This window comes from Leucopleurus acutus (genome assembly GCF_964270905.1).
Source record: "Leucopleurus acutus genome assembly, chromosome: 2".
Lineage (NCBI taxonomy): Eukaryota > Metazoa > Chordata > Mammalia > Artiodactyla > Delphinidae > Leucopleurus > Leucopleurus acutus.
Genome location: NC_139143.1, coordinates 192,886,076 through 192,908,801, shown reverse-complemented (window position 1 = coordinate 192,908,801; position 22,726 = coordinate 192,886,076). Strand labels below are relative to the sequence as shown.

Below are 22,726 nucleotides of genomic sequence, written 5' to 3'. Positions count from 1 at the left end.
ACCAGACCTGCGCGGAGTGCCGGGCGCGCGCTAGCGCGTTATTACGGGCCTCGGCGCCGACTGCTGACGACACCCGGGGTGCCGGGGCGGGGCGAGTCCCTGCTGGCAGCTCGGGTTCGTCGGAAGTCCGGGCCTGGCCTGGTCGGGTGCGCGGTGTTGCGCCCTTTCTCCCAGTCCGCGTGACCCCGACCCCGGCGCTGGCGCGGTGGACTCCGAATCTTGCCTGCGGAAGACCTCCCGCCGGACCGGGGCGGGGAGAGCGGGTGCCACGGGGTTTTAAGCTGTGCTGAGGCGGGGGAGGGGGGCCCTCAAAGTCCGTGCACCCCTCATCGTGAGGTGCGGCTTCTAACCTGCGGAGGCCAGAATGAAGTTCTCTTCCCTGGCTCCAGTTACTCTGCGGACCTTGGTGGTCACAGAAAACTGGCCGTTCACCCTCGAGCACCTCAGGAAAGAGGACGGTAAACGAATACCCACATTCACTGGACCTGACATGGAAGATGTAGAAAAATGTGACAGGAAATTGGGGCACAGAAAGGGCGGTGGAATTGGAATTCTTTCTCTTCCCGGAAAGAAATGTTTACTTTCTGTATCCAAGCGCTTGTTTTGCTTCCTGAGTTTTTGGTGACAGGAAAAAACCAATTTTTTTTTACTCCCTTCACGCTGAAAAGGGGTGACGGCAATAAGAACCCACCCTTGTTCATTTCAGTGGCGCGAACACTGGAGCGTTACACAAGGAAAAAACAGTACACGCTGAACATTTATTTTGCTTTCGCAGAACAAGAGTCCTAGATAGTTGCTACCATGGTGGCTTAACTTAGACAAAGATAACCAGGGGGCGTCCACAGGATTCACTGTACAGCATCGATGCATTACCATAGCAGAATTAACAGTGACTCAGCTATGTAACCACCATTTTCTAGAAAGAATTCATCTGATCACATAAATACTGAAATAAGTGAAATACAAATCACTACAGACATTTTGCACAATGTACTTTTAGTTCTCCGCAGTTTTGTTTGGTATAAAGCACATATAATTTGGTTCTGACACAGACAATTATTGATATAATTTTCAAGTTTTTCAGTGTGGGAAAGTCACTCTCACTGTGGCCCTCTGCAACGTGGTGCCCACAACACCGCCCTGGGCGGGTGCAGACGCTACTCACACATCTGCAGTCTAGAAATAGCACATCAGCTGAACGCCAGTTTTCCTCGGATGAAAACTGGAAAAAAAAAACCAAAACACCGAAGACTTTGCCAATTAGAACAGTTTCCAACTCAGTTTGGACATCTAGGCATGGACCCAGTGGCTATCAAACTCAGAATCTCAGCCCTCAGGAGGAGAGGAGGAGATACTGCAGAGACAGCAAACTGGAAGGTTTTACACCCTGAGCTGCAGGGTGAGTACGCCAAGCGATGGTCAGCACAACCTCATGACTCTGCTCTCGGCCCCTCAGCCAGGATAGAGAAATAGGCAGACTCTTCAGGGGAGCTGGGACGTTCTTATTTATAAACTAAGAAAACAAAGAGGTCCCAACCAGGGCATGTACGTGTTTTGGAGAAAAACAGAGCCCTTAGCACAATGTTGGTCAAAGGCAAAAAGAGAGGAGCGTTTCTACCTGTAATAACATCTTTGTTTAATTTTTCCAACCCAGGGGAACAGTGAAAATACTTTCAGGCATCAGGAAGCACACCCCCTGGACAGATGTAAAAAGACATGTTGCGTTTCTTTGATCCCCTCTGGCCCGTCTATAAATGACCGTCCATGGGACAGTCAGCGCCGCACAGGAGGGAAAGCCCACCAGTTTGGGGAAAGTATTTCAAGGGCTGGCGACGAGCATGGCTCCATGTGGATGACATTCCTCATGCAGCAATTTTTTACTGTTTGATTCACAAATTAAAGACACATTTTGGATTGTGCAAGAGTATTCTCAGCTTTCCAAGGCATATGATTTTAATGCTGATATGCAGGAAATTATGACTATCAGAATTCTTTTTTAAAAAAGCCTTTTTTATGCCACTCAGTAGTGGAAATTTCCTTGAAAGCCAGAGAAGTGTGGATACTACATCTCTACGTATCAATGTAAGTAAGCAGGTGACCAGATTCAGAAGCCTGGTTCAAGAGTTTGTTTACAAAGGCACGGATGACAACCAGAGACATAGGAGGAAGGGACCCAATGTAACACACAACACCCGGTGTCAACACTGGTACGAGCACACCTGCGATGGTTCAGTGAAAAGAACATACTAAAAAACCACTAAACAAAGTTAATTAAAAAACATGTCTGTACGGTTATTAAACAAATGCCATTGCCAGGCTGCGGAAACGCCCAACATGTGGACGACTTAGGGGTGGGGATGCAGACAGAATGCAGCTGCAGCACATGTTTTGTGGTCTCCCACCCGGGATGAGGAGAAGTCTCAAAAGCAGCTTTGCTAGAAACTGCCTCATTTACTAATAATTTAGGAAAATCTTTCTTGGTCCTAATATCTAGAAAATCAAAACAGGATGAGAGTGGAGGGAGGGGCACGTCCACAGGAGGCAGGGACCCAGGTCCCTAACAACACTCGGACACAGGCGGCTGGCACCTGATAACACTCAGATGACAGTCTGCCGTGGGCAACCACAGATGCGCCCCTTCTGTTCACGTCTCCCCATCAGCCGTGGGCACAGCGCCCACAGTCTGAGGGCAGAGGCAGCAGCCCCAGGGAAGCGGTGCTTTCTCTCTGGCCCTCACAAATCAGTGCACCAGCCGCCACCCCAGCTACCGCCAAAGAATCCTCTTTAGTTTGGTTTTGGGGGGAAGCAGAAAAAGAGGAAAGGGATAAAACCTGGGAAAGTCACACGAGCAACCCCTGCACAGTGAAGGTGCGTGTGACCCGCCGTCCTCTGGAGCAGGAGGTCAGCTTCGTAAAAAGGTTGTTTGTAGTTTAAAAGGCCTCATTTTAATCCATCATCGTTACAAGATTTTTAAAGTTAGCGGAACTTAATGAGATATAGTTATTGCTCTTTGTTTCCAAGAGATCTGCTCTCCAGGAGGGGCTCTTTTATATTTTCCAGCTGAGAAGCCAACTGGAAAACCAGAGAAGCAATCAGGGAGCCCAGGCCCCGAACAGCTGGGAATGCTGCCTGAGACTCAGGGAACGATTTGTGCCTTCGGGTGGCTCTGTCCGCAGGCTGGCTGGAGATGGCCAGGTGGCCAGCCCGCGGCCCCGAGTAGGGCTGCACCTGACAAGCCCCAGAGCTCTAGCCTGGTGGGAGGGAGGGGGCTGCGTCCCGATCAGAAATCCCAACGGGCTGCGAGGCAAGAGGTGAAGCGAGGGGTGGCGCCTCAGCCCACCACAGGCCTCAAACACCTGGCTGGCTGGCCGTCTGTCTGCTCTGGAGGAGGCGGGCCGGGCCAGGCCGTGGGGCCGACTGTGGTTTACCTGGCATACACGATGCGTTCCATAAGCCACCTATGCCTGTGTTTCCTTTTAAAAACCTACACTGTCATCTTAAACGCAGCATAACAAAAACAGTAAATATTCCACACTCGTCCTGCTCATCATTCACGAGGGAAAATCCTAAAAGCCTCGTTGATGAGACAAGGCAAGGCTCCTGACCAGTTGAGTGGGGACGGGTGCTCCCCAGGGGCGCTCCGAACAGCCTGCCTCTCACCCAGGGGAGCAGAAGGGACAGAAGCCCCCTCCCTGAGCCAAACACCGCGGGGGGCTGCCCGCAGCCTCGGGCTGGAAACCATGTCTGGGCCTCTGGGGAGCCCCGGCCGCAGGTGAGGGCTGGACCTTCAGGTGAGGAGCTCGGCGCAGCAGGCACGGAAAGGGGTGGGGCCGCCTTCGCTCCGCGAGTAACCTTCCCTAAGTGGTGCTGATGCGGGCAGCTCCGCCTCGGGCAGGAGGGCGGGAGGCCGGGGCCGGACACTCCATCCTCAGGAGCAGGGAATGCCGGTCTCTGCACCCCAGCTGTCCCCTCTCCGCTCAGTGCCCCGATGCCGTGGCCTCCGTATCTGGGCAGCGGACAGACTCCCTGATGGCCGAGGAGCCGGACGTACCTCGGGTGGCCGCCGACGGCTGGCGTGGGGAAGCGGGTTCTCTCCACCGGCTACAAGTGGGGAGGGCAGCCGCTGGCACCTGGCTGCAGCCCCGGCTTCACAGCTGTCCCCAGTGGTCGTCACCCACAGAGGAATCGGGGCCTGGCCTGGCTGCAGGGGGTGCGCAGAGGCCGCCAGGAGGAGGTTGTCACGTGGCTCGGCAACGGCTCAGTGGCAGCTGTGGTCTGCACCCCAGGGGCTGACATCTGGGACCCCGATTCGAGCTCCCACAGCTCTGACCGAACGTCCCAGGAAAGAGCGGGAAAGGCTGCCCACCCGCACCTCCCACACCCAGACTGTGACCCGTGGAGCCGGAGGCCCCACGCCTGCCATCCAGGGAGCAGGAGAGGCGAAGGGGGTCCCCCACTGGCAAGGAGCGGCATGGTGCGCGGCGCCCCTGAGGCTCCAGGGCTCAGTGGTGTGGCCGGGGGTCCGGGGGGAGCAGCGGCTCAGGGCTGCTGTCTGGGGACTGGCTGGTGGCCGCAGCCAGGCTCTGCATGGCCTCCCGCTGCTGCTGCTTGGCCTTGTTGTAGAGCAGGACTCCGGCTGTCACCAGCACGGTGCCCACGGCTGACAGGCTGGTGACCCTGTTGCCGAAAACGATGACGCTGAGCCAGATGGACAGGGCGTGCTTGACGGTGCTGGCGACACTGCGGGAGAGGACAGCGGGGACGTCGGCGGGGGCCAAAGGCGTCTCCGCTAACCCCACTCTTTCATGCTGGGGTCCTTCCTACTAGGAAAAAGGTCACCGAGAAGTAGCGACACTTCCAACAAAAAGCCGAGTCCCATCTTCACACTCAGCGTTTTGCCTTATTTTGCTTCGTCCTTTTTTTGACGGAAATATTTCTAAGTACATTATAGACATCGTGACATTTGATCCCTCACTACTGCAGCGTGCTCTCCACAGAACGAGGAAGGTTCCTCTGAGAGCGCCTGAGAGAACCGATCATTAGGGAGAGTATCTGGGAAGTGACACAGCCCTGCTCAGCCACTGCTGGGACCTCATGAAGATAAGGTGAACACGACAGGGCTTGTCTCCTGGGCTGCCATTGAGGACAATTTAAACTTAATTTTTGTACTTTTCTACCTAAAGCTATTTTCTTTAAAAAGAACTGGTTTGGGGACCGTCCTCGTGGTCCAGTGGTTAAGACTCCGCACTTCCAATGCAGGGGGCCCAGGTTTGATCCCTGGTTGGGGAACTAGATCCCATATCCCGTACAGCAGCCAAAAAAAATTTTTTTAATAAAAAGAACTGGTCTTCTGTTTTCTGCCTTTTTTGAACCGTCAACTAACAATCACTGAAAAACAAAGTTTCAGGGGTATGTGGATATAATTCCTGGCCCTAAATGGAAACAGAACCGTATGACAGACTGTGACAGCGAGAGCTTCAGGAGACCTCAGCAATCAGCAGGCAGTTCCCCTCCAGGACTCAGGCAGAGGGTGCATGCACCCCGGGAGGCCCAAGGGCAGCGACGCACCTGCTGCCATCACTCCTGGGTACAATTCCGCTCTCCAGTGACAGTTCTGAAGTTAAAGGACAAAGGCCCGTTGGCTTCTACGACAACTTAACGGGCAGACCCGCTGACATCACTGCATGGATTTCCAGGCCTGCTGGCAACCTCAGCCGACTCCTTTCTATTTGTTACTGAAAATGCTCCGGTGTCAAATCACGCTTTCGCTTTCGCTAAGTCCGCCCAGTTACAGAGAAGAAGCCTGTGAGACCTGAGCTCAGTGCTAGTTACCAGCAGGGAGCCGACGGCCACGTGTGGCTGCTCGTGTGAACTGATTAAAGTTAGAGAAATGTCAGACGCTGGTTCCTCGTGGCACTTGGCACGCCCCAGGCGCTCAGCAGCACACGTGGCCTGCGGCTCCCACCCTGGGCGGCCCAGAAGCGGGACAATCCGTCATCCCGGGAGATTCCACGGACAGTGCTGTTTCGGGCAGAAGTACACTCACACCACTCCAAGGATTTCTGCTTCTGCACAAAATCCCAGTGGGGATTCCCCTAAAGATCTGTTTCATAGACTTTCCTGTTCACGTTTCAAACGGCACCAATACAGAACGGCCTAGTAATTACGACCTGTGACCACAGCGATCGCTACATTTGTGATTCCACAACCACGAACACCTCTTATAAAACGTCTAGATGGCAAGCGTTCCCCTCTGCACGTGACCTGGAGGCACCTCACCTCTTGGAAGGTGCGGTCCTTACCTGAAGGTCACGGGGGAGATCCTCCCCATGAGGGCGTAGGCTGTGACGCTCTGCAGGTGGAAGAGGACGCCGTCCGCCAGCAGCAGAAGCAGCACATCCTGGCTGTAGCGGAAGCTCCTCGCGTTCTTCCCGATCACCGGCAAGTCCTGCGCCAGAGCCAGAGGGACGCCCGTGGTGCTGACACCCAGACCCCAGCCCAGGGGCCAGCGCAACGCTGGAGCCCGGCCGTAGGACAGGACAGCCCAGTTCCACGTGTGTTAAAGAGAGAGGTGTGCGTAGACGCGCACCTGTGCTTCTGTAGGACCGACGGGATCCCACGACACGCGTGAGCACAGTAGTGTGTTTGTGCCCACGCAGACACGTCTGGGAAGCAGCTCCACCAGGAGTGGGCCTGGGAGGGGCTGGGGGACATACTGCTCTCTGTTTCATAAGCTTCTGCCCTGGGACTTGTTCAACAGTGGTCACAATGTTTTTAAATAACAGTAGTAATAAAAAACAAGTGCAGGGGGACTTCCCTGGTGGCGCAGTGGTTAAGAATCCGCCTGCCAATGCAGGGGACACGGGTTCGAGCCCTTGTCCAGGAAGATCCCACATGCCGCAGAGCGACTAAGTCCGTGTGCCACAACTACTGAGCCTGTGCTCTAGAGCCCGTGTGCCACAACTACTGAGCCCGTGTGCCACAACTACTGAGCCCACGTGCCGCAACTACTGAAGCCCACGCGCCTAGAGCCCGTGCTCCACAACAAGAGAAGCCACTGCAATGAGAAGCCCACGCACCACAACGAAGAGTGGCCCCTGCTCGCCACAACTAGAGAAAGCCCACGTGCAGCAACGAAGACCCAACACAGCCAAAAATAAATAAACAAATAAATTTAAAAAAAAACAAGTGCAGGAATTCACTGGCGGTCCAGTGGTTAAAACTCAGCACTTTCACTGCCGTGGCCCGGGTGCAATCCCTGGTCGGGGAACTAACATCCCACAAGTCCTGAGGTGCAGCCAAAAAACAACAACAAAAAAGTGCACCTAAAAACGCTCACAGCAACGTTTCCGGGAACCGCTGGCTGAGGTTCGGCCCCCGTGGGCACCGGACCCACACAGGACCCGCACGGGTTTGCTTCACTCGGTCCCCCCCACCCCCCTGGGCGTGCGGCGGCCTCTGTGTATTCAGCACGCCCGGCGCCCGGGGCTCGCCCTGACCTGGGAAGGCACCAGGGCTGGACTCACCATGAAGAAGATCCAGGCCGGGACGAGCATGGCCACGGCTGCTGCACTGGTGTAGAACTGCAGCTCCGCGGCCCTGCGGGGACAGGCGCCTGATCCTCTCCCCGCCTCACCCCCGCCCTCGCCCTCCGCGGAACCAGGGTGCCCCAGTTTATTTATCTCCTCCCAGATGATAACGGACGGCCGGGCCTGACAGGCGACCCAGCGGCCACGGGACAGTGACAGGCAGCCTCAAACGAGCCGGCCAAGGGGCAGTTGGAAACAGGTGGGGTTTTCTCCCAAGTTTCAACAAGGTTCTTTTAAAGGCACCATGAAATGGGAGGGGTCAGGGCACAGGGTGGTCTGGTCTCCATGGAGCAGTGACACTTACGAGAACCTATATTTGTCCCCGCTGAGGAGCTTTTTGGAGAAAACGTTCTGCAAACTAGAATAAAGAAAAGAAGAGGTTACGAGAGGTCAGATGGTACCTCACACGGCCGAAGCGCCCTGTCCTCCAGAAACAGGGACACATGGCAGCTCCTTGGGGATGGCCCTGGCGTCTGCTGTGAGCCGGGCTGAGCTGCCCCTTTCACAGATGGGTAACCTGAGGTCTCAGAGGCTGAGGACATGCCTGAGGTTACCCAGCTCTGCTCGGCAGCGGCCACGGAACAGACAGTGTGAGCACAGGAAGACCCTGGGAAAAAAACAGAGACAAAACTGCTGGCCGGGAAGGCCCGCCGTGGCGGCCCGCCGTGGCCAATGGGAAGACCAGACAGCGTCCAGCTTCCCTGGAGCCAGAGGGCTCAGCATTCTGAAGAACGACGCTGCTCCCTGGACGCTGGGTGCACAGCAGCTCTGGCCAAGGGGACTTAAACCAGAGCAACGAGCCTGCTGCACAGGTTGACAGGCCCTGTCCCCCCGCTGGGGGTTTAAGCTGCAGGCCCGTCAGAAACCTAGAGGGAAACCCGTGTGAAGATGTTTCCTGCACATCTAAGTCACGAGGTCCGGAGCGTCTGCAGGTGAGCGAGGAGGCTTCTGGAGACCATCCTGTGCTCGGAGTTAACCGGTGATATGCAAACTATGACGTGAGCTGGACTGTGTTTCTGGGAAAGGCTGAAGGACACACAGCAAAGTGTGAGAAATGAAATGAAAGGTGATTTTTCATTTTTCAGCTGTATTATTCAAATTCAAACCCTCCAGATGGGCCTGTTTCTCTTTGGAAGTAATGGCAACAAGAAACCCTTGGATACCGTGTTGCTGCTGTTTCCTCTCTTTTCTCAGAAGTGGTGACGCTGAGAGAGCAGGCTGTGCAGAGGTGTCAGCAAGACGGCCCAGCCGCCACTGGGGTGTGACATCTATCCCCCGTCCTGCGGGACACGGAACCCCACGCGGCACGGGACTCACCAGTCCATGATGTTGGTGGACAAGGCGGCCGAAAACCCCAGGAAGTTGAAGCTCATCTCGGTGGCCGTGCACAGCGCCAGGCCGCCCATGACAGGGATGAGCGAGAGGTTGACCAGCAGCCCTGCGGAGCGACAGCACACAGGGGCCGGGCTGCAGCGCCTCCCAGCGGGCCGGGATACCCCCCACCCCGCCCCAGGAGTGCTCTGCACGCTCACTTTGTTTGATTCTTCTCGCTGGACGGAAAATATAGCACATGCCTCCTGTCACCCGCTCCAGAGCCAGGTGCCAGGGGCACGGCAGCCAGAGCCACCAGCTCCAAGCCCTGCTCCCTGCACCCCACCCCCCGACCCTCATCTGCAAAACGAGTCGGGTGAAGGGTGGTCTCCAGGGAAGGCTGGGAGAGGAGGGAGGCCCCAGACCCTCAGAGTGTCCGGCGCTCCTGCCTTCGTTCTGAAATCTAACCAACAGCCTTGACGTGAAGGTAAGGCTAAGACCATTCGGTGCAACAGAAAATCACGTCACTCTGCACACAGGGCATCCAGCTTCATGTGGTACCGCTGCTTTGATTTCAGACACAGCATTTCATTTATCTTGAAATTCAAAGCAGATGAGGGGACTAGCCTCTCGTGTTCAGCAAAAAGGAGCAGAGATGCAGCCCTCAGATGACCGTAGCCCCCACCCCCGCCGAGGACAGCGCTGTCCACACAGCAAACCCACAGGCCCACGTGGCCTGAGGCTGAGAGCATCACCACGGAAGGAGGCCTCTGCTGGATGGCGGACCTCACGCAGGGGCCATGGCTGGGAGGCCGTCCAGGGGGCAGGCGCCTTCGTGGACTCGGGGCTCTGCCGGAGCTGCCCCACAGGGCGTCACTCCTCTGGGGACCCCAAACCTTGGGGTCCCTCAAGTCCTGGCACCTTCATCATTTTCCAACGCCTCCCCAACAGACTTTTTTTTTGCTAAATTTTATCAAGATTTCCTAATTGTTCTCAGCAAGACAGCTGGTTTTCTACACACGTACCCACCGCAGCTGGAGCCCAAAGTGTGATGCTTTTAAGGCCCTTGAGATAAATCCTTTCTGCATGGTGAAGCTTGACGTGCAGTCAGGCTGTTTCCTGCCGAGTACGATTTTAGGAATCGCTTTTACACTTTGATCTGATGCTGTTTTACCATCACCTAAGCGTTTGTGCGGCTCCAAGGGCATGTCTGCGAGAAGCCTGGCTGCGCCCCGTCCGTCCCCATCCTCCTCTCTCCCTGAGGCAGGTGCCGCCTTGTTTTACCTTTTTGTCATTTTACCAGTTGAAGCAAGCACGTGTCTCCCTCTGTGAGCGCCCCCCACCCCCGGGGTCAAACACGACGTGTCACGTCCACGAGTCTGCACTCTGCTTGTCTTCACGGAACCACACTCTCTAAACGGTTGGCGGGAAAGTCCGGGACGTGTGCAGCTGGCAGCGCGTGCCCGCAGCCCAGGTTGGAAATTTGTAACAAGTCCCCTCTGCTGAGCTTTGGGGAGCCACAGTGGAGGGCAGGAGGGGGTGCGGAGGAGGGGCCGGGGCGCCTGGCAGATTCCTGGGACAGAAACGGCACCGAGGTTACCTGCCTGTCACTCCTTCACCCAGCTCCTACCATGCCGGGCCTCTGAGGCTAAGAAACGACAAGGAGGGAAGTGGAGGGAGCTGAGCTCCAGGGTGACGTGGGTGGGAGCGGCCCCCGGAGGAGCTGGCACGCCCGGGCGTTGGAGGCTGCTCACCGGTGTGCTCCCCCAGGACGGTCCGGGACAGGATCACAGTGAAGATGGGGGCCGAGCTCTTCACCGTCTCAGCAAAGGACACCGCCACATTTTTCAGGCTGACCAGACCCAAAACCACTGTTGCAAACCTAAGAGCCAACACGCCACAGGGATGAGTTGGTGCCTCTGCAGCAACGGGGCAGACCTGGTGGGAGCCCAGAGGGTGTGCACGTCTGCCCCGCCCCCGCCCGGCCCCTCCCTCCCAGGATCACCTGATGGCAACAGTCAGCCAGGGGGAAGTGTTTTACGTGTAAAAAACTCAGCCCCTCAACCAGGAACGTTAGCTGCTTACCTCATGAGACCCACGAACAACATGGTCATGATGAAGTTGGGAGGGTAAGAAAGCCGGGTTTTGTGCTGATACAAACAGCAGGGAACAAATATTTTAACACAGCCGATGAGCGTGGTTGACAGCATCTGCACGGCCCCTGGAGGAGGAGACGGGGGGGGGGGGGGGGGGGGGGGGGGGCGCCAGCTGAGCAGAGGGGCTCCGCCCCACCGGGAGCTCCATCCCGCCGCCAGCGCCCGGTGGGGTACCTAGCATGCTGGGCTCCCCTTCCAGCAGGGACAGGATGTACTTGTTGAGAAACAGGGTGCAGAAGCTGAAGAAGAACCAGAGTGTGAGGTAGATGAGGGCGCGGGCACCCCACACGCCCAGGTCCGCCTCGATGACGGTCGTCTCGGTGACGGTGACCGTGAGCACCTGCTCGTCGGGGCCACCTTCGCTCTGGCCAAATGCGATCTTCTCACTCCGGTGGCCAAACACGGGGCCCCAGGCCAGGAGTGGCCGTCCCCCCGGCTTCTCACCGGGGCCCGGAGCCAGCTCTGCCAGGGCCGCGGGCTTAGCGGATGCCGACATCTCAGGGGTGGCGGGCAGCGCAGGGCAGGGACGCGGAGATGGAGGCAGCGGCCATGCAGGTGGCACTGGGCGGGGCGCGGGCTGGAGTGGGAAGGAAAGGACGGCGTTGCGTGAGCGGCTAAGGTCCTGCCAAGTTTAATCACCCACTTAGAGTAATTTCAAGACGCAAACTCGGGGTCCTGGCCTTGTTTCCAGCCCCAAAGGAGCGGGCGCCCCGACAGCTCGGACTTGTCTTCCAATAAGTTTCTGAGACCAAAGCCTTTACCGGCCTCCGTTCCCTCCCCACACACCTGACCCTCCAGCGGATCCCGCTGGAACTCCTTCTACAGTACCTGCCAACCCCTGCCTCTTCCAGCCCCGCCCCACCCCCAGGGCACCCCGCACCCCCCGAGCACTGGCCCAGCCTCGAGCTCATCCTCCAGGCTGCCCTCCCGCAGCTCGGCTGAGGCCTGGGCTCTCCGCCCCCACCCCGGAAGCTGTCACAAGTGCTCTGCACCTTCCCACTCACCCTGGGACCAACCAGAGCCGCTGAGGAAGGGGCCCCCTCGCCCGGAGCTCTTCCCACCAGGCTGGCTCTCCCACGCCCTCACCCAACTTCTTAATATTTCATCCAGTGTTCTGAGTTGTCCTTTGTGGGAGGGTTGACCTGCCCCGTCAGAGACTCTGAGTTTCTGTCCCTCCATCGGGTTTTGAGTTCCAAGCCCTGCGTTCTTTGCGTTCTATTTGTTACCGTTTCTAACTGGCCTGTTTCTCTCAACTTTCGATTCCTTCTTCGCATCCTCTCTTTCACGGTCAGCAGTTCATCATCCAAGCCCTGACAGTATGACCCTCAGCCTCTCAGCGGGTCAGCGGCCCGCTGGCTCGAGGGGGCTGTTCGCGTGCACAGATCCTCGGCCAGGGGACCTCCTCCTGGGCTTGAGGGCGGGCGGGCCTTGGAGCGGGCATGGGCACTGCCTCTGCAGGTGCCCAGGAGAGGGTGATCCTCCCTCAACAGACCCACACCTGCTTGGCGCTCAGGCCTGTGGCCACGACTTCTCAAGAAAGACCCCTCACTCCCTCAGATCACAGGCGAAGACCGACCCGGTCTCTCCCGTTTGCTGGTGGGTGAGCGCTTCAAGTTCCGGCCCTTCTTTTTTTTAATTTATTTTTTTGGCCACGCCACGCAGCTTGTGGGATCTTAGTTCCCCGACCAGGGATTGAATGCGTGCGCTTGGTGGTGAAAGCGCTGAGTCCTAACCACTGGACCGCCAGGGAAATCCCAGTTCTGGCTTTAAGCAGCATCCCAGTGACGACCACCTGCCCAGCTCAGGAGCCCTGGCCACTCCTCCTCAGTGACACCAAACCGCAGTTCCCAGCCCCCTGCCCCCACCTCTAGGCAGCCAAGCTGGCTGCCTATGTCCTCATCCCTCCGATGCTGACATTCGGGGGGCGCCCGTCGTGCTTTAACCTAACTTCCAGGCATGCGTGACCCAGACAGACTTGTGACTCCCTGACCCCACCTGAAGCCAGGCTCCTGGCTGAGCAGCCCCCCAGCTCCCCGTGTCCACCCAGTGCTCTCGGTCACCCCACAAGCTCAGCAGCACCAGGTCCCGGTGAGCACCCAGGCCTGACACGCACCCCGACCCTTGGGACACCAGGGCAGCTCCCCAAACGCACCGCAGACCACGACGAATGCACAAGGTCCTCCCATGGGCCCCCACTGCCCCCGCAATACACACGAGCCCTTCGAGCCCTCTGGGCGCTGACGGGGCCAGATCTCCGCTAACGCCCCGTCCTCCTTCCTCTTCCCAGCCCGGTCCCGCCGTCCTCTCTGGGCCACACCCTGCTGGGAGCTGCACCTCCGTGGGCTGGACAGGCTGTGGCCCAGCGGGGGTATGGGGAGCCCGTGCTGCCCCCCAGCTGGGAACAGGGGCCCACCTGCGGGTGGACGGAAAACACAGGAACAAAGCCCGTGTGTGGCTCGGGATCCCCGAGAGCAGAGAGATGGCGCCCCACCCCCGGGCCCCTGGCTGACCCCGTCTGGATGCCCAGCCCTGCAGCCGGGCCCCCCCAGGGCACAGCTCCCACTGGCCGCAGGGGCTCTGCCTCTCCAGGGAGCCCCCGTCAGGCCCACCGACGGCGCCAAGCCCCTCTCTTCAGGGCCCCAGACCCGGTGTTTGCCACACAAGCCCCGACGCCACCGCTGAGGCCCAAAGGCAAACCTGTTGGCGAGGTGACGCTCCAGAAGCCCCCGGGGAGGGCCCCATCGCCCTTCCTCTCGCTCGTCACGAAACGAGGCTGGAGGCAAGGTGCAGGCGCTTCCCCCGACTCTCTCCACTCGGTTTCCGTCTGGGAAACGCACAGCTTCCCAGGCAGCACCGCCAGCCGGGCCTCCGCCTCCTTCTCTGCAGCTCAAGGAGCTCTGGCCCCACGCCAGAGCTCTGCCGCTGAGCCCCGAGGCCCTGGGGCGCCCGCTCTCCTTCCTCAACAAGAAGCTGCTTTGAAACAAAGACGGGTCCGTGCAGTTCCACAGCTGCCGCTCACCTGGTGACGGTGTGGTATTTCACTGGATGAACAAGCCACAAGGGACTCATCCCCACTGCTGACCACACCGGGCCCCAGACCGTCCGCCATGTCCGTCCTGTGCAGGTCGTTCCTTGTGTTTCTGCTGGGTCTGCGCCCACGGGGCACCCACGACCCCCGAGGTCATCGTGCTGGGCTGTACCCTTACCCGCCCTGGAGGTTCTGCTCCATCTGCCCCGAGGGTGGAGGGTGTTGGCGGCCTCTGAAGAAGCAGAATCCATCACACACACACCCCCGCCCACCCAGCACACGAGGCTCCAGTGCCTCCCGACTGTCCCAGGCTGAAAGCAGGTGGCAGTACGGACGCAAACAGATTCAGACCGAAACGGTGGGGATGGGACCTTTCAGGAGTCACCGCAAATGACAGGGAACGTAAGAAAGAGTCAGCAGAGCCCATGGCCGGGATGGCACGGGGACAGAGCATCCGTCAGATGGGGTCAACGCGGCACTTTTTTGCCAGCAGCAAAACAAAAGCCAAACAGAACCTAGGCGCCTGTCGACAGGGACGCAGATGGCAGCAGGTGGGGATGGACGCCCACAGCGGGCAGAGGGAAGCCGCACACGGGCGATGGGTGATGGGCAAACCTTACAGCCGTCGGAAATGCTGAGGCCGAGTCACGGAAGGAGACACACGACACAGCGCCACCAGTGCACTTAAGTGTGTCCAGACACAACATGTCATTAGAAATAAAAGCACAAAAAGTGCTGTTAAGAGCAAAGAACTGGGAACTCAAGCTGGGGGCGGGGGGGGGGGTCTGGGTTGGGCCGCAAGGACAGGGGACGCAAGCGGGCAAGCATGGCGGGCGTCGCGCTGTTTTCTAGGCCGTTCCGAAAGCTGAGGATTTATACATGAAAAAGAGCCAGGCAGCACCTGGGGAGACAGATGCCTGTTCAGACCAGAGCCTCCCGGACCGTCTGCCCTTGGTGACCTGGTCTCAGGTGGCGCCAGGAGCTTTCTGTGTCCTGCCGCAGGTTCCGGACTGGAAGGCAGCAGGCGCTCCATCACAGACCAGCACTGCTGTCCACTGCGTCCAGAGCAGGGCCCAGGGAGCCCAGGACGGATGCTCAGGCTCCCTCCAGCGCGTGACCTCTTCCTGACCATCGACAGCCCACAAGCAGCCCACCCAGCCTGGTGACCGAGGACGCGACAGCCAAGGGACAGGCAGACCCCCCCGCTTTCGCGTGCAGCAGGAGGGGTCGGCAACCTCCGTGTGTGTAGTCTCCGGAAGGAGTCCAAATGCCTCTGGAGTCAGAACAAGGGCTTTGAATGTCTTAAAAAGTGAAATCACGGGACTTCCCTGGCGGCCCACTGGTTGGGACTCTGCGCTCTCACCGCAGTGGCCCGGGGTGCAATCCCTGGTCGGGGAACTAAGATCCCGCAAGCCGCATGGCCCAGCCCCCAAACAAACAAACAGACGAAATCAACTTGGGAATGGACGGTCCTGTCTTGCTCCTTCTCGACAAGACTCCCCAGGTCACACCAGGGTTCCCAGTTGTTTGCTTGCTTTTGCTTCGTCAGGCGATGGGGGTCTGAGGCCTGGAGGGCTCCTCCAGCGGCTCCAGGGGTGGGGCTGGGGGGCTGGAATAAGGAGGGGCCACTACAGAGAAGCGGCGGAGACCAGGCAGTGAACGAGGCCCCTGGGCTGTGATGGAGGCCGAGGTGGCAGGGAAAGCAGAGACCGGGGCGGGTGGCCCTCCAGGCCGGACGCCAGAAGACCCTTCTCTGGGGAATTCAACAGGCACGGGACAGACCTTGAGGACAGAAATCAGGGCCCCAAGGAGAGGCCTTGACGGAGAAAGCAGCTGAGCAGCCCCGAGCTCCTGGTCACCCTTCAGTGCCCTGGGAGCTGAGCCAAGGCAGGAGACGGGGCAGGGGGAGCCGAGTGCCCACCAGCAAGCAGGACGTGCTGCTTTGAAAGTCACCAGAACAGGGTCCCTGGGGATCAAGACCAGGGTGGCAGAAGTGGAAATCTCACCAGGGGCCCCGGGCTCCCAAGAAGATCCGACTCAGGACAGGACTTGACGTGGAGGCTCCGAAGGCCCCCAGAAGCACACGGGGAGCTCGAGGTGGCGGGCATCAAGGATGCAGCCACCAACGTGACCGGGGGTCCTGCTTCTGGACGCAGCCCACAAGGGCCAAAGCGGCCCCATCCACAGCCCAGCCACCAGAAGGAGAGGCAAGGCGCCCTGGGGAAAAGCTTCCACGACTCAGCCTGAGGACAGGTGAGGATCAAAGATCAGAGACCACCTGGCCCGCAGGCTGCCAGTGGGGGAGAAGCAGCCTCCTGGCTGCTCCAGGAGGGACAGATGGACAGGATGCAGTCGTGCAGACAAACAGACGAAGAAACTGTCAGGAATAAATCAGCGGGATGAAAACATGGCAAGACTAGAGAGGAAACGTCCCACTGCTGAATGAAACTACGGTGTCCTCCGACTACTTCCCTGCGAGGTGTTAACTGGTGACCAGGGTCAATCACAACTTTACCCCCCGGAGAAACGAGCGGATGCCCCTCCACGGAGCCACCAAAGTGGGAACCACCAGGAACGAGACAGAGACACCATGTCTCCCTGACCTGAGGCGCTGAACCCGGCACCGCTGCAGTTTCCCTGCCACAGGTGCAGATCTGACGGTGAGAAAACGCAGGCGTCGAAAGCCGAGGAGAGGAGGATGGACGGCAGAGGCTGAACACCAGGCCAGGGGCTGCAGACCATTACAGCATCCACAACGCGCAGATCCTGCCAACGCCACGCACCTTTTCAACATTCACACCCTCTGGAACCAAAAATGATCAAATCAATGACATCTCTAAAACCAAAAATCTCTAACGTGCAATACAGACAGAACTACCCGAACCAAGCCACCACTCGGGTGAACAACGGCATCCCACTGAAGAGCGAAGGGCAGGAAGCCGGCCAGTAACTGCGCCAGCGGCGTGGAGAACACGCGCAGGCTCCAGACGACACCCCAGGCAGGCGAGGTGCGGCAGACAAGGGTGTGCGCTGCGGGGAAGGAGGGGTGGCCGCAGGACGCCTGTGCAGGCCGCTGCCCCCCCCCCCCCGGCCCCAGGAGGCCTGGAGGCAGGGACGCCCCCAGCAGCACAGCCGGCTCCTAAGCCGCATTCTCTGCTGGGCTGAACCAGCCTCCTTGGAGGAACGGCTGATGCCAGGGCTGGGGCAGGAACTGGGCCAGAAGGAGAGGGAGGGCTCCTAGGGTGATGGGGACTTACCAGAAGGACATAGGGGCCAGCGTGAGGGATGCAGTTTGAGAGAGAAAGTAAATAATAGCAAAGGGTTAGAAGCCACACATCCACCACGATCACTAAACGGGGAAAGGAGAAAGCACTTCCTTCTGTTACAAAGTCAGATGACTGATGCAATTAGAAAATCTCCGTTTGGCGACCATGCCCATGATCACACTAACAATCGACTCGGGCTGGGTGAAAATTTAGAAATAACAGAATATTTAGTCTCAAAGTGTATCCCTACAAGGTACGTGTTAGTAACAAAGGGCACTCGATGGAGGTCCAAAGGGGAGAAGACAGGAAACTTCCTTGAAGTAGGAGGAGAAGGGGGAGGCGCCCATCCAGATAGGAGGATTCCAGGTCACGTGCCGTATCGGCGCAGAAACAAGTAAACAAATTGGAACGGAGGCCCAGAGACTCCGCACAAGCAGAATTCTGGTCCAAGACAGAGTGGGGCTGTGGCTCGTTGGAGAAGGGAGGCCACTGTCGCTGATGCTAGGATGGCCGTTATCCAGAGAAAACAAACTGGACCCTGATCTCACAATTCTAGACAAATAACGATTAGCAACACCCACAGAGCACTTCCTAGGAAGCAGGTAGGGTCTCACCGAGCATCTCACACATATTAACTCAATGAATCTTCACAACAACCCTTGCGGAGGGACGCTGTCACCCGTGTGAGACACATGAAGTGGGGAAACGGCCTCTGGCCACAGTTCAGGGCTTGAACCTGCGCAGCATGTCTGTGAAATGCAGCTGTGTAAACCCTTATGTTTAGAGGAGAATGTAAGAGAATATATTCCTGATCCTGGTATAGGAAAAGAGTGTCTTTTTTTTTCTGCCCGCACCACACAGCTTGCAGGATCTCAGTTCCCCGACCACGGATTGAACCCGGGCCCAGCAGTGAAAGCGCTGAGTCCTGACCACTGGACCAGCAGCGAACTCCTGAAAAAGAATATCTTAAACCAATGCCCATAAAGGAAAATATAAATAAAACAGACTGTGTTGGCTAAACCAAGAGCTTCTGTGCCATAGAAACGCACTGTAATGTGTTGTAACACGAACACACTAAACGACAAAGCGACAACCTGGAGCAGGCGGTCAGGACGCGACAAAGGAGAGGGAACGGATTCCTACAACTTAATAGGAAATGTGGGCAAAAGCACCAGCGCAGGAGAGCGTTTCCAAACGGCCGATAAGCACGAGAGAGGATGCTTATCAGCCCTCCAGCGCCGTGTAACGCGGCACCGCACACCCGGCAGCACAGAGCAGTGACACACCTACGACCCCGCAAGCTTCTGTGGTCGGGACTCTGGCAGCAGCTGTGCTGGGCAGTTGGCCGTCACGATGGCAGGAGGGGCCGAGGCCTCACCCGAAGGCCGGGGCGCCTGCTTCCAAGCCCACACGCGCAACCCCCGGCCAGCTGTTGGGGGAAGACCCCTCCGCGGGGCCGCCCGCAGCCGGCACCTGGCCTGCATTGGAACGGCTGAGAGAAAGCGCCCGAGGAGGCCCGAGTCTTTTTGTAACCTCGTCCCCTTCTCGTTTGCTGGTTTGCTGTTCGGAGCTCATTAGAAGGCCGGCCTCGAGGGGAGGGGCTACAGAAGGTGAGAATGCGGGGAGGGAGGCAAGGTCACGTCCAACCACGGGGGTCGACCTCACCAGCGGTCAGGGAGCTGGACACACCACCCACCCCCACTGCCAAAAACCATCAGGTCTGACAACACCCAGAGCTGCTGGAAGGTGTGGATCCAGAGGCCCCCAGACACGGCTACGGGGCGGCTGGTAACGAGCACTTGCGGTAATGGCGTGGCAGCCTCTTGAGAGCTACGCGCCTGCGCACCCTACACATCAGCACTTCCACTCTCGAGGTTCCCCCAGGGAAGTCCTGCGAGAGCGTCCAGAGTGGGAGTGCCCGTCATGACGGCTGGGAAGTGCGACCGGCCACCCATCGGAGAATGAACGTGTGCTGTAGACTTGGCCCAGGAGTGAGGACGAGAAACGTCCTGCAATAGCCACGGCTGACGGCCGGCCAGGCCCTCTCTGCCCGGATGGTGGGCGGGCACGTGACCGCAGCACTTACCACTGGTTACCGGCCGCAGTGCCGATCCTGAGCAGAAGGCCCGCTCCTGGCTGCGGCGAAGCCCCGCGCGGCTGCGCTGGGCATCGCACATGGAGGCCGGCAGCGGCCAGGTGTCAGCGGCCCAGAGCCCAGCAGGTGTGGCTCAGCCAGCCCCGCGGAGGCCCCAGCTGCCCTCCCCAGCTCCGGCTCGTGTTCCCACCGCCCGTTCTTCTTTCTCAGCCCCCGTGACTCCAGGTGCCTCCACGGGAAGCAGTTCTCATCCTGCGAAAGACCGAAGGTCAGCGGCCCCAGTCTGACAACGAAAAACTGACCCCACCTCCCAGGTCGGCCTGGAAGCAGGGCGGACAGGGCTGAACGCAGGGCTCGTGGGGCACTGCTCCCCGCCCAGGCCCTTGGTGACAAAGGTCTGAATTATTGCCCTCTCAGATCATAGCACAAATAACAAGAACCGAAACGTAGCCTTTTCCACCCAGCACGGAGTAGGTGGCTCACGAGGCCAGGGTTGACTCTTAACTTTACTCCTGCCTAGAGCTGTCTTCAGAAGAGGGTGCACACGTGGGACTGAAAGGAAACCAGGTCAGCGACACGTAGCGAGAAGCACACCTGTGACACTTCCGTCACGTGCAGGCGCTGAGCCCCCTCTCCCACGGCCTGAACGGCCCAGCCTCCGCCAGCCCTGCAGCGAGGGCTCACGACCCACGGGGAGGGTGCCTGGTTCTGAAACGGGGTGGGGTGGGGCAGGACCACCACGGCACATTCTCCACCGAAGGGAAGTTTGCGTGGAGGTTAGCGAAAATGAAGATGTCAACTTTCCCATCCAGTTCCGTAGACCCTTAAATTCTAGGGCCTGTCAGCCTGGGGTCAAGAGTCCCTGTTCTCCAACAAACAACTCAAGATGTTCTCAAATGCCTGGTGAGGAAATCTAGGTTGGTTCAAATTGTCAGCAGGGCAGTTTAGACAAAATATACTTAAAGTCTACAAATTTTATACACTAATTCAGAAATTCCACCTCCAGGGATTTATCCTAAAGAAATAATCCAACAAAGGCCCAAGATTGTACATACAAGGATGTTCAAAAGCTTTGTTTTTAAGACTAAGAAGCTGACACTAGCCAAGTGTCAGATAAGAAATTTATAACAAACCCTGTCACATAATGGGACACTGTAGCCCTGCAAGTTTTGACAAAAATAGATTTGTCATAGATTAGGTGAGAGCAGAGTTACAAGCCCTCTGCACAGTATGTTCCCGTTTAAAAAGTACAAATGGTTCAGAAGCACACAGCCGAAGTTACCAACTGTGGCCAGGTCTGGGATGTTCCCGTTTAAAAAGTACAAATGGTTCAGAAGCACACAGGCGAAGTTACCAACTGTGGCCAGCTCTGGGAGCAGAATCTCAGGTCCTTCACATTTCGTTTGCGTTTGGGCTCCTCTTCATTTTCTAATTTATGTGCACTGAACATGGATTTCTTAACAACAAGGACCTGTATATAGCACAGGGAACTACAATCAATATCTTGTAATAACCTGTAATGGAATGGAGAAGAATCTGAAAAAGAATGTGTGTGTATAACTGAATCACTGCTGTACACCAGAAACTAACACATTGTAAATCAACTGTACTTCAATTTAAAAAAAAACTTTAAAAAGAAAATGGACTTCTGTAATGTAAAAACTTTCCTATTCCCTCCCTTAATGTTCCTTTTCATGCTGTTTAATATTGTTTTATTCTGCTTTACAATGTTGCTTACAAGTTTAAAGATTTTTGGTAAAGCACATTGCACTCTACTAAAAAACAAAGAACTTTAAGCCACTAAACAAAGAGTCTGCCTCTAAATAGCTTTTTTTTTTCTCACTTTTTTATACAGCAGCGGTTGGTGAGCACGGTCCTCAAGGCTTCAGAAGATGAGCTTGGGGCGGTGGGGCGGGGGCACTGCCTGGACCCCACAGGCCCCGTAAAACCCGCTACAGGAAAGTCACCTGAGGACTACAATGAAGTCTTAGCTCTGGGCCTGACTGGGAGTTTCCCACTCCAATTTACAAAGTAACAGTCCGCTAGGACCAGCGCCCGGCAGGATGTTAGTCATTATATAATTTCCAGTTTTCTAAAATCCTGCATAGAAAGACACCAACTGCAATGAATTTGCGGGCGATCGCGCCCTTTGGTTCCGGATCGGACGGAGCATCTTTACCCGGTTCTTTCGGAAGCGGTTGCACCTGCCGCTCGGAGGCCATGCCCCACTTCGGGGGGGCATCGGCGGGAGGGGGGGCTAAAACGCAAGGACACCCGACCCTGTGCCCCCCCATCCCGCCTCTGACAGCCCACCCCCACGACCCGGGCGCGGCTCCCCCGACCCGCTCCGGAGACCCCAAAGCCCCGCCGCACCTGTGCCCAGCCGCCCCGCCTCAGGCGCCGTGCGGACCCGGGACGGGAACGCGGCGCCGGCCGTGGAGGCCTGGGGTCCGAGCGGACACCTGCGAGGTGGGGCGGGAACTCCATGCGGTGGACGCTGAAGGAGCGGACCGGTCGTGAAGGCGCGAGGGACTGTGCCCCCCGGCGGCGTCGGACGCCCAGGCGCGCGCGTGCCAAGGTCCTGGGGTGGCCCAGCGGCCGCGCCCGCAGAGGGTCCTGCGTCGGGGAAGGGAGGTGGCTAGTGGGGGGAACTTCGGCCCAGACGCAAAGGGCGACCCCCGCAGGCGACCCACCCCGCCAGCTTAATTCAGCGCTTCACCCACCGAGAAGTCCCCGGGCTAGACGCCGCGCGGGCCCCGCAGCCTCGGGGACGTGCACCGGGACCCGCAGCCGCATCCGGGCGGAGTTTCAGCGCGCCGGGGCGAAGGACGCGGTCACCCGGGGCCCCGTCACCCCCGACTCCACACGGCGACCCGCCCACGTCTCGGCGACTGCGGCTCCCCGCGCGAAAGTCTGCGGGTCGGGCCCGGTGGGCGGGCCCCAAACAGACGATCCCTGCGGGCGGTGGGGCGGGCACGGGGGCGGGGCGAAGCGGGGCGGAAGTGCCGCTACCGGCCCCGGAAGCCATGAGCTGGAAGTGACGCGCCGGAAACCAGCCACGGCTCCCCGCTGGCCCGCGGGACTCGTTCCGCTTTGTCCTGAGCGTCTGGGCTTCTCTGCCGCCGCTGCTGAGCCGGTGGAGGGGCCACGCTACTGGTTGATTCTCCCCCGCTGTCGTCCCCTTGGCACCCTCTTGGCCGTAGCACTTCAGCCCAGGCGGGGGTGGTGATCCTGGGTGACGGCGACCCCCATCATCCCCTTGGCACCCTTCGGGCTGTACC

General features: G+C 58.2%; 1 protein-coding gene across 2 annotated transcripts; it reads right to left on the bottom strand.

Annotated features, from left to right (window-relative positions):
* Window positions 1–656: 656 nt before the first annotated feature.
* On the bottom strand, window positions 657–22,310 carry SLC35E2B (solute carrier family 35 member E2B). Of its 2 annotated transcripts, none has more exons than XM_082832766.1 (9): window positions 22,169–22,310; window positions 11,231–11,633; window positions 10,986–11,121; window positions 10,655–10,782; window positions 8,907–9,027; window positions 7,894–7,947; window positions 7,527–7,599; window positions 6,303–6,448; window positions 657–4,740 (listed from the first exon to the last, which is right to left on the bottom strand). In XM_082832766.1, the coding sequence occupies exons 2-9, from the start codon at window positions 11,550–11,552 to the stop codon at window positions 4,503–4,505; spliced, it is 1,218 nt and encodes a 405-aa protein (XP_082688892.1). In that variant the 5' UTR covers window positions 11,553–11,633; window positions 22,169–22,310; the 3' UTR covers window positions 657–4,502. The 2 variants fall into 2 exon arrangements, with proteins under 2 accessions (XP_082688892.1, XP_082688893.1); XM_082832767.1 differs by lacking the exon at window positions 22,169–22,310 and adding an exon at window positions 16,688–16,738.
* Window positions 22,311–22,726: the final 416 nt, after the last annotated feature.